At 37.7% G+C, this 12135-nt stretch overlaps 1 protein-coding gene across 4 annotated transcripts in view; it reads left to right on the top strand.

Annotated features, from left to right (window-relative positions):
- KLHDC10 (kelch domain containing 10) overlaps positions 1–12135 on the top strand; it is a 71121-nt gene that overhangs the window by 21321 nt on the left and 37665 nt on the right. For 2 of the 4 annotated variants that reach the window (XM_033195128.1, XM_033195127.1), the window contains exon 2: positions 9252–9338. The exons of the other annotated variants lie outside the window; for them this stretch is intronic. In XM_033195128.1, the coding sequence (XP_033051019.1) occupies positions 9252–9338 (87 nt within the window). The remainder of the gene's footprint in view (positions 1–9251; positions 9339–12135) is intronic. 4 annotated transcript variants of the gene reach the window in all.

Genomic DNA, 12135 nt, shown 5'->3' with positions numbered 1-12135 from the left:
AAATATGTAATTTCTTTCTTTCTTTTTTTTTTTTTGAGATGGAGTCTTGCTCTTGTCGCCCAGGCTGGAGTATAGTGGTGCTGTCTTGGCTCACTGCAACGTCCACCTCCCGGGTTCAAGTGATTCTCCTGCCTCAGCCTCCTGAGTAGCTGGGATTACAGGTGCCCACCACCACGCCTGGCTAATTTTTGTATTTTTAGTAGTGACGGGGTATTACCATGTTTGCCAGGCTGGTCTCAAACTCCTGACCTCCTGACCCACCTCAGCCTCCCAAAGTGCTGGGATTACAGGTGTGAGCCACTGCGCCTGGCCATATTATACTTTTTAAAGCAACTTTAAAAATATCAGATATTAGATATTAAAAATTTGCTAATTAGTGACTATTATATGCTTTTTGCTGGATTTAGTCCAATATAAGCTTTTATATCCTTCCGTCAGATCTAAGTATTTTCTTGGAAGGCATTGCATTTGTCAACAGAAAATGACCTGAGAGAATGGAAAGTGAGTTCATAAAGAAAAGTTATGTCTTCACTTTTTTTTTTTTTTGAGACTTAGTCTGGCTCTGTCCCCAGGCTGGGGTGCAGTGGTGCAATCTTGGCTCACTGCAACCTCTGCCTCCTGGGTTCAAGCAATTCTCCTGCCTCAGCCTCCTGAGTAGTTGGGATTACAGGTGTGCACAACCACGCCTGGCTAATTTTTGTATTTTTAGTAGATATGGGGGTTTTACCATGTTGGCCAGGCTGGTCTCGAACTCCTGACCTCAAGTGACCCACCTTCCTCAGCTTCCCAAAGTGCTGGGGATTACAGGCCTGAGCCACCAGCCCCAGCCGTGTCTTCACTTTCAAAACTGATTACTTCTCTAGTTTGTTTTTTTTGTGTGTGTTTTTTGTTTTTTGTTTTTGTTTTTGAGACAGAGTCTCACTCTGTGACCCAGACTGGAGTGCAGTGGCACAATCTCAACTCACTGAAACCTCTGCCTCCCAGGTTCAAGTGATTCTCCTGCCTCAGCCTCCTGAGTAGCTGGGATTACAGGGACCTGCCGCCACACCCAGCTATTTTAGTAGAAACAGGGTATCACCATGTTGGCCAGGCTGGTCTTGAACTCCTGACCTCAAGTGATCCGCCTGCCTCGGCCTCCCAAAATGCTGGGATTACAGGCCTGAGCCACCGCCCCTGGCCTCAGTTTATTTTTCTAAGTGGTGAAGTTTTGCTGGAGATAAAAAGGAAGGAGGGTAATACTCAATTAAGAAAAACAATCTCTGGCTATAGTTAATATTTCAAGATAGGCACATTCACACTGATACATATAAAGTACAAATGCAGGCAGGATTTTTGGTAAATCTTACAGAAAGAAACCATGTACAGTAAAAAAAAAAAAAAGAAGATTTTAAAATGAACTTTTATCTTTTAAATTTTTCCCCTTGTCTGAAACTTCTTAGAATCATAAAATGTTAAAATTGATAAAGACTGCTGGGCATGGTGGCTCATGTGTGTAATCTCAGGAGTTTGAGACTAGCCTGGGTAACTTGGTGAAACCCTGGCCACATCTCTACAAAATAAACAAAAATTAGCCAAGTGTGATGGCACATGCCTGTTGTCTCCCTGTTGGGAGACAGAAGCAGGAGGATTTCTTGAGTCCAGGAGTTCAAGACCAGCTTGGGCAACATGGCTAGACTCTGTGTCTACTTCTCCCATGCCCCGCCAAAGAAAAAAGAGTATTTTATTTATTTATTTATTTTTTTTGAGACATAGTCTCGCTCTGTCGCCCAGGCTGGAGTGCAGTGGCCGGATCTCAGCTCACTGCAAGCTCCGCCTCCTGGGTTCACGCCATTCTCCTGCCTCAGCCTCCCGAGTAGCTGGGACTACAGGCGCCCGCCACCTCGCCCGGCTAGTTTTTTGTATTTTTAGTAGAGATAGGGTTTCACCGTGTTAGCCAGGATGGTCTCGATCTCCTGACCTCGTGATCCGCCCGTCTCGGCCTCCCAAAGTGCTGGGATTACAGGCTTGAGCCACCGCGCCTGGCCAGAAAGAGTATTTATAAGTGCTAAGCATAGAGTAGATACTCAGTATATAAAGTTGTTTGGCATAGAGTAGATAATAAATGTTGGTTATCCTAAATTTAAAAGAAAGTTGTTTACTTAACAAGTAAGTCACTGTTAGCTCAAAGTGTGCCATTGTGAAATTTTAAAAAGATTCCTCTTCCAGGTAGACATAGTCCCATGGGTACATTGGAGAATAGAGTGAAGGCTGGATTTAGCCTCCCTTAGACACTTTGCCTGGAGCTCTTGTGCAGTAAGCAATCTGTACAGCTGTGCAGCGATTCCAAATACAGTATTACTCTTTTGAAATTCTTACAGATCCTGAATTGTATATAGGAGTAGGACTGTACCACATGTTGTAGCCACCTAAGTCAGAATTCTTGGATCATTTTCTCTGATTCAGTAGTTCTAATTGTTAAATATTCATAATTGTTTTAGATATATCATTTTTGAATGTAATCTATTCCATATTGGCACCATCTTTTTTTTCTTCATTTCGATTTTTATTTAATTTTTATACCTTTTGCTTTGAGAACTGTAGATTCATTTGCAGTTTTAAGAAATAATATTCGCTGGGTTCTGTGGCTCATGCCTGTGATCCCAGCACTTGGGAGACCGAGGCAGGCGGATCATTTGAGCCCAGGAGTTTGAGACCAGCCTGGGCAACATGGTGAGACCCTATCTCTACAAAAAACACAAAAATTAGCCAGGTGTGGTGGCACACACTTGTAGTCCCAGCTTCTTGGGAGGCTGAGGTAGGAGGATTGCTTGAGCCCAGGAGGTGGAGGTTGCACTGAGCCAAGATCATGCCACTGCACTCCAGCCTGGGTGACAGAGTAAGACACTGTCTTTAAAAAAAAAAAAAAAAAAAAAAAAAGGAAAATAAATAATACTGAGAGATCCATATACCCTTCCCCAGGCAGTTTCTTGGAATGATAACATCCTGTTACTATTGTACAATGACACAACTAGGAGATTGACTTTGATACCATCCAGTGACCTTACTCAGATTTCATCAGTTTTACATGTACTTGTGTATGTGTGTGTGTGTGTATCATATTCTGTACAATTTTATTTCGTGTTAGATTCGTGTGGCCACCACAGTCAAGATACAGAACAGTTCCATCACAAGGCTCCCTGGTGGTACCCTGATACAGCCACAGCCACCTTCCCTGGCAAACCCCTGGTGACCACTAATCTGTTCTCTAAAATTTTGTCATTTCAAGAATGTTATGTGAGTAAAATCATACAGTATGTAACCTTTTGACACTTTTTTTTTCCCTATTGGTTGCATGAATCCATGGTTGTACCACAGGTTTAACCATTCATTTCGCTGAAGGACATTGGGATTGTTTCCATGTTTTGGCTATTGTGAATAAAGCTGTTAGGAACGTTTGTGTACAGGTTTTTGTGTGGACGTAAGTTTTCATTTCTCTGTGGTAAATAGCCAAGAATGTAATTGTTGAGTTGTATGGTAAGCATATGTTTAGCTTTGTAGGAAACTGCCATACTGTCTCTCAGAGTATGTGTGTATCATGTTACATTCCTCCCAGCAAAGTATAACTCATCCAGGTCCTCTGCATCCTTGCCACCATGATCAGTCTTGGTAAAACACTTTGGCAACTACTGTTAACTAGTCTCTCTCATTTTAAGAAAATCAGAACTGATTGACTTCTTACATGTATCTTCAGGTTCTCTAGAATGAGACCTTTGGTTACTTATATCAGTTTGACTTGGCAATTGGCCCTTAAATATTAGGAGGACTTCACCAGTGAAGCCATCTAGTATTCTTAAATCTTTTACACAATACTTCAATTTATATTTTTCCATCAATATCTATATTAATCATTTTCTATATCCTTCATCTGAATAAGACAGATACTTTAATGTTCTTCTGGTTTTCCTTCTCTCAGCCTCTCTTCCTACCCTTATAAATATTCCTGTTGATAGCATCTGAGATTATATCAGATGTTATATATATCAAATATATAACATTATATATTTGAATGTTAGTAATGTTTTTTCCCCAGTCAGTGCATATTTAGACTTAAAAGTTTTGCTGGTTTCTCTGCTTACTCTTTTTTTTGCGCCTTGTTTGTTATTCTTCCATTAATTTTTTTAAAAAACAATCCAGATATATATCTTTGAGTAATTCTTTCATCAGAAGTCTGAAGGAAGCAAACTTTTTGGGTCCTTGCATATAAAAAAAGTCTTTATTTCACTCTCCTTCTTGAGCAGCAGTTGGAGTAGGCATAGAATTCTAAATGTAAAAGTATATCCAAGTGTCCCAGGACAATTCGTTGAAAAGACTATTTATTCCCCACCGAATAGCCTTGTCACCCTTTAAAAAAAATCAATTGACTATGGATGTTAGGGTTTACTTTTGGACTCTCAATTCCATTCATTTAATCTGTATGTCCATCCATATGCCAGTACCACAGTTTTTGAATACTGTATCTTTGCAGAAAGTTTTGAAATTAGGAAGTATGAGTCTTCTTTCACTTCTTTTTCAAGATTGTTTTGGTATTCTGGGTTTCTTGCTTTTTTCCCTCTGAAGTATAGGATTAGCTTGTTCATTTTGGCAAAACAAACAAAAAGGTAGTTGAAATTTTAATATTGTTCGATTCTCTTTTGTGTCTTAACTTTTTAATATACTTTTCTATAATACTTCGTCATGCTTGGGTCTTAGTTTTATAAAAGCTCATTCATCTTTATCTGTGAGTCCTAGTTAGCTTTGCTGTGAGTGTTACGTCTGTTTATTGCAGCATGTCTCCATGGATTGTGGATAGGGATGGAATAAGCAATGAGATGAAGTGTAGTAGTTGCCAGGCTTCTTCAGTGTGACTGTCCCCTCTTCTGCCTGGGTGTTAATATCCCCACAGGGTTCTACCTTCTCTCTCTGATCCCAGTGTTCACACTCATTGTTCTAGCTGAAGAGTGACACCTTTGTTGTTTTTGCCACTGTTCCCATCTGGGAACAAACACCTCTGTTCTATAGTGCTTGACTCAAAGAGGTAAATGGCTGGGAGGGGTTAACCTGCTATGTAACTTCTGTGCTACGCTCCAATCACTTAGGCTGTAAATGTTTAAAATGGTTTCACTTCTTCTTGCTGTCTTTTACCTTGGGGTTTAGTTGACTCTGAGAGTTGGTCCCTCCACTTGCCCTGGTCCTCTGCTCTTGGTGTGTAGGACTGTGGTGTCTTCTTTAGTCTGATTATACCCGCTTTTCATCGTCCAGTGATTCCTCATAGTATTAGTCCACTAAGGGCATTTCATGTTTTCTTTTAATTATGGTTTTTTTTAATGACTTTTTTTGTTATTTGGGAGATTTTAAGGGAAGGTGAGCTTGCTCACAGTGTGCTCAGCCTACCATTTTAATTCAGCCAATGACTATGTTATATTTATAGCAAAGTAAACATAGTAAAAAAGAGAAATTAAAAACTAGCAGAAAATAAAATATTGATGAAATCATTGAAGAAATTATTATTATTTTTGTGGAGACAGAGTCTCGCCCTGTCGCCCAGGCTGGAGTGCAGTGGCATGATCTTGGTTTACTGCAACCTCCGCCTCCTGGGCTCAAGCACTTCTCCTGCCTCAGCCTCCCAAGTAGGCAGGATTACAGGCGCACGACACCATGCCCAGCTAATTTTTTTTGTATTTTAGTAGAGACGGGATTTCACCATGTTGGCCAGGCTGGTCTCGAACTCCTGACCTCAGGTGATCTGCCTGTCTCAGCCTCCCAAAGTGCTGGGATTACAGGTGTGAGCCACCACACCTGGCCTATGTTTTTGTTTTGAAGAGTCTAAGCTACCACTTAGGAAGGTTGGCACTTTGCATATATAAAAATTAAAACTTCAATGAATGAAAGTTCAGACCAATAATATATTTATATGGAAGTGGAGAGGCATATATTTATTTAAAAATTTAATAAGTACATTTGTGTTGGCGTAACACTGTTATGTTGCTAGTTTCTCTTTTTTCTGCTATTTGGGTGAAAGAATAAAACGGGTTCTGAAGTCAGTGCCTGCCTTGATTGAATAACCTCAGCAGAGTCAATAGGAGTCTATGCATACAAACTTATGCTGGTTGCTGAGAGAGAGACCTGCCAAAGATGTTTGACAAAAGTCCTGAGAAAACATAAAAAGGGTTTTTTATGACAGTTTTGGTTTGTTAATTATTTTTGTTTTTTTTTTTTTGTTTTTGAGACAGGGTCTCGCTCTGTCACCCAGGCTGGCTGGAGTGCAGTGGCGTGATCTCGGCTCACCACAACCTCCATCTCTTAGGTTCCAGCGATTCTCCTGTCTCAGCCTCCTGAGTAGCTGGATTTACCAGGCACCTGCCGCCATGCCTGACTAATTTTCATATATTTTTAGTAGAGATGGGATTTTGGCATATTGGCCAGGCTGATCTCAAACTCCTGGCCTCAAGTGATCTGCCTGCCTTGGCCTCTTAAAGCGCTGGGATTACAGGCGTGAGCCACCACGCCAGGCCTGGTTTGGTAATTTTTAATGTTATTCCTTCAGTGTTACTCCAAAGTAGTTTTTTGTATTTTTCCATTGTAAAATCATATATCCTAGAATTTATGGATAACATAAAAGGGGTAATAACCTCAAGCCCAATCATAACCAGTGTTAAGACTTTGGTATGTTTCTTTCCAGTATTTTTTTATAATCCCTTCTTAAAAAAATTAAAATAATACAGTATTGTTTTTCTTCCAGTCTAAAAGTAATGCCTACTCAGAGAGCTTGGAAAATAAAGACCATCATAAAGGGGAAAAAAACAAAAATAATGTATTAGAACCATCCAAAGATAACTACAGTCAAATACATTAATTTGATGTAATCTTTCCTGTAATTTTTCTGAATATATAAAAATACTTTTTTCTTTACTAAAATGGTGTCATACTTAATACTACTTTGTACATTGTATTTTTCATTTGCAATATATTGTGAATGTTTTGTCATGTTAATAGTTTTGTATATACTCTTTAGTGGTGTGTAGAATATGAGCATATTTAAGTATGTTTATTTAGCATACTTAACCATCCCGTCACTGGACATTGAAAGTGTTTCTAATTTTTTACCATTATAAATAATACCATAGTTAATATCTTTGTCCATACATCTTTCCATGCATCTATGATTGTTTCTTTAGGAATAGATTCCTAGAAGTGGAATAGCTGGGTCAAAGGGTATGTACATTTTAACGCTTTTGATACATAAAAATGTCAAATTTTAAGCTAATCACTTGTTATATTCTGTCCTGTATTGCTAATTATTTTATGTGTCTGTCTTGTCTCCCTAATTAGAATGTAAACTTAATGGCAAGGGAGGTTTCTTATATATTTAATGTATCCTTTGACAGTGTGGTTTACAGTTTTGGACTCTGGAGTCATCTCAACACATACTGTATTGATTTAAAACAATGGTTCTCTAGACTGTTGAATGTCATAAACCTGTACACTAAAATATATATGTACTTATATTTATCCATATGTGTATATTTAGAGTAGATAGGCTTGCAAATTTTCAGTTTTTCCACGAGATAATATTAAAAAGAAAACCAACTACCATTTTCTTATCAGCATCATTTCATAAAGTAAAGAATATTTAACAACAAAAAGGTTCTAATCTCTGAAAAAAGGGCAGGCCTTTAAACGAAACATTTTAGCTTTTTGAAAAACTTATTGCCTTGTCCATATTTTTCTCATTTTGTGTTGGACTGGTGAATCTTCACCTTAGCCTAGCAGTTGTCAGTAGACCAACATTAGGGAATCACTGATTTAAAATCACTGACCAACATTAGGGAATCACTGATTTAAAAGACTTAGAATATTAAAAGATAAATCCTTTTGTAAAATAAATAATTCTTCCCCTTGTCCATGAGTCTGTATTCTCTACAAAATTAAGTACAAATGTGCAGGTGATGCCATTTCATTATACAGAATTGGTATATATCTATGTACAAGTTCTGTAGTAAGCAAACTAGACCCTGCTGATGGACATCTGAATATATATTTCCAGTTGCCAAAAATAAAAACTGTTCTTTTTGTAGGGAATTTAAGACAGGATAAATATGGTGTAGTGGAAAGAGGCAAGTTTTTAGAGTCAGAAGGCCTCGCTTGAATCCTGGCTCTAGCATTAAGTCATTTAATTTTCCTTTAGCTTCCTTGCTTGAAACATTAGGATGATCCTATCTTCTTCAAAGTGTTTTGGTAGCTCCTATTACAGCAGTTCCTTCACTATCATGTAATTATTTTTTTACACATCTGCCTTCCTCATGAGACCATGGGCTCCGAAGAGCAGGAGTCATGTCCTTGTTTTGCAATCTCAGGTCCTAGCATAGGGCTTCAGGCATAGCAGATGCTAAATAAAATGATTGTTGAATCAATACAGGGTTGTTGTGAGAATTATATGAGGTAATATATGTGAAAGCTCTTTGTAAACCCTAAACATTATACAAGTGTTAATTGTTTTTATTGTCAATAACAGCTATCTTTGAGAGCTATCAAAACTTTGGGAAAAGAGAAAATTACCCCATTTAACAGTTCCATTAATTTATTAGGTTTTTCTTCTATTTTATAAGAAAACATTTTAATTGAGGTTAACATGGAGGTAATTTGCTTCCTGGGAAGGCAGATGAGCACCTTCCCTCCTTTCCCCTGTGGAAGTGCCAAGATATTAAATGTTTGTTTAATTTAGTTGCTGTTTTAAAATTTAATTATAGTAGGGTCAACTTATTTCATATTTAAAGAATGGTGCCCATTGCTTTATCTTCTTAACCATATAATTAATATAACCTTGAAGGGAACAGGAGCCTCTGTTATGTCCAGTTAGTTTCAGAGCTCCATTTTGAAATTAACTGACTTAAAAATGTCATCATTTCTAATCTGTTCATAAAGCTCCTGGTGAATTTTTGCCACAAGATGGCATTGGTGATTATTGAGTGCACATACTATTGAACCAGAATTCTGAAAAACGGTGCACAAAACTGTATTCTTTTGGGGGTAAGAGTTGAAAACCTTCATCACTGCTTATATGTTAATTTAATTTTGACTTCCAAAACAGGGTTAAATGCTACTTTACATCACTTTCTTTCTGTATTCAAGTATTGTGTTGTTTCTTGTTTTTCTGTCTTTATAACTACAGTGACTATGTATTATTTGCCATGTGTTGTATGTGTCTGACTTATTGCTGATAATTGTGGTAACAGGTAAGAAGAAAATACGATGGGACCCAGTTAGGAGGCGCTTCATTCAGTCCTGTCCCATCATAAGGATCCCTAACAGGTTTTTGAGAGGTGGGTGATAACTAGCAAGAGATCTGTGCTTCATATGGGTTAAAGGGAACTTTGAATGAATTTTCTAAACTCAAAACTCTGGTTTTTAAAAATCATCTAGCTAATGAAACAATTGGAATAAGAAAAATCTAGAACTTAATTTTAAACCTGTTGTTGGCCACGATTGGGCTTGTAATTGTAAGTGTCAGGGAGTTAGAATCACTTACTGTATTATTAGATAGTAGAGATAAATCATCTCTCTGATAAAAATGGTATTCCACAGTAGCCATATTAGAAAGAATTTTGAGTGACTAATCTATAAAATATGGATGTGGGAAAGAATTTTCTAAATATGATTCTAAGGAAGAAGTAAAAGATTATGTGATGGTATAAACTAAAAAACCTCTTATGTCAAATGTCATATATTAAAAGATAAAAAAGAGAATTTGTAACAAAGGGGTAATATCAATATATAAAGAGTTCTTATAAACCAATAGGTTAAAAACAATTGCCCACTAGAAAAATAGGTAAAAGGATATAGAATTATCAGTTTGTTAAAAAGAAGTGCCAATAATTACGAACAAGTATTTTTACTATTATTATAAACACAACAGGCCGGGCGCGGTGGCTCAAGCCTGTAATCCCAGCACTTTGGGAGGCCGAGACGGGCGGATCACGAGGTCAGGAGATCGAGACCATCCTGGCTAACATAGTGAAACCCCGTCTCTACTAAAAAATACAAAAAACTAGCCGGGCGAGGTGGCAGGCGCCTGTAGTCCCAGCTACTTGGGAGGCTGAGGCAGGAGAATGGCATAAACCTGGGAGGCAGAGCTTGCAGTGAGCTGAGATCCGGCCACTACACTCCAGCCTGGGTGACAGAGCGAGACTCCGTCTCAAAAAAAAAAAAAAAAATAAACACAACAATTAAAACAATAAGATATTTTTATCTATTAGATGAGCAAAGACCAAAAATAAGAATATCCAATATTGGCAAGGGTATGGGAAGATAAAGCTCATATATTGAAGGAAGTGTAAATTTTATACAGCTTTTCTGAAACCAATTTGGTAATATGTATTAAAAACCTTAGAAATGTTCATACCCTTTGACCTAGCAGTTTTTACTTTTAGAAATGTTGCATTCCTTCTACTTTTTATTTTTTCTACTAAAACATACTCCATACTGAAAAAAGAAAATCTCAAAAGAGGGTTGAAAACTGATTCACACTATTTTTCTAGATACAACAAATTGTCACACAAGCATACTTAATGTTGTAATTTAGACTATATTAAATTATTTACAACCCAGTGTATCTAATTTTAACTGGAGTTTTTTTTTTTTTTTTAACCTAGGAAAAAATCCTGCAACTGCTATAGATGTTTCTATATCTAGTTCCTAACCTATTTTTGGCACCCGAGCTCCAGATCATGCATAAAATCAGCCGTAAAATGGGTCAAGATAAGATCCTGAAGATGGTGTACCACCTTTTAGCATGAGTAAATTTTGTTAGTAAAAATGAAGGGCCAGGCTGGGTGGCTCATACCTGTAATCCCAGCTTTTTGGGAGGCCAAGGTGGGCATATTGCTTGAGTCCAGGAGTTCAAGACCAGCCTGGACAACATGGTGAAACCCTGTCTCTATAAAAAATACAAAAATTAGCCAGGCATGGTGGTGCACACTTACAGCCCCAGCTACTTGGGAGGCTGAGGTGGGAGGATCACTTGAGCCCAGGACGCAGAGGTTGCAGTGAGCCATGATTGCGCCACTGCATTCCAGCCTGAGCGATAAAAGTGAGACTTTTCTCAAAAAAAAAGAAAAAAATTAGGTGATTTTAGTATTATATGACAGGAAAGCCATTGTACACACATGGCCAAGCAGGCATGTCTAATTCTATAGCATTTTTTCTTTTTTCTATTTATAAATTAGAGTGCCAATTTCCCAATTTCCAATGAGAAATCTAACTTGTACTGAATAAAGCATAAATTAAACTTCATTTAATTATATTAATAATTATAATTATGCATACTAAATATAAGCATAATTAAGGAATTGTTTAGGATATATAATTCAACATAATGATATAGAACATGTAAACATAAAAAACAAATAGTGACATAACAGGTTGTTTCTGTATGGTGGGGATTTTATTTTCTTTCGTATGGTGTTTGTTTTTCAATTTTTTGATTGTGGAAAAAAAGATTGCACAGGTAAGTTTTATAGCATTGGTTATTTGTAAGCCCTCAATAGCCTCAATCAGTGGTTGAGAAAGGTGGCCCCTGACAGTACTGGAATTGAGGTGGGAGTTAACTCAGCATCAGCAACATCAGGATCACTAGTGGCCTTCTTTTAGTTCTCACCTTCTTTAACCTCTAAGTAGTGTTTGAGGCTGTTGACTACTTGCCCTTCTTAAATTTTTCTATTTTTTTGGGTTGCTGTACTGTATAGTTCTAGATGTTTTCTTCCTGCCTCTTTGATTGTTCATTCTGTTTCCTTCACTAGCTTCTTTCTTCCTGCCCCCTCAAGGTGGGTATTGCTCCAGTGTTCTGTTCTCTCCATTATCTCCTTTAGTTGTCTCATCAACTTTCACAGGCTTAACTCTCTGTTTGTTTGTTCGTTCATTCTTTCATTCTTTCAGTATTTCTTGATTGCTTCCTATGTACTGTGCTAGCCTGATGATCTGAGTAATAGAGAATCAGGTAAACAGGCAATTACAGAATAATTTGAGTATAATTATTTGTGGTAAGTGTTCTGATGAGGTAGCATGCTATGGGAGCACACAGGAGAGGTACCTGACTCAACTTGGCTGGAGGAGGGTGACAGA

The sequence above is a fragment of the Trachypithecus francoisi genome, unplaced genomic scaffold (assembly GCF_009764315.1).
Source record: "Trachypithecus francoisi isolate TF-2019V2 unplaced genomic scaffold, Tfra_2.0 Lachesis_group4, whole genome shotgun sequence".
Lineage (NCBI taxonomy): Eukaryota > Metazoa > Chordata > Mammalia > Primates > Cercopithecidae > Trachypithecus > Trachypithecus francoisi.
The sequence above is the reverse complement of the archived record's forward strand: the minus strand, read 5'-3'. Positions and strand labels throughout refer to the sequence as shown.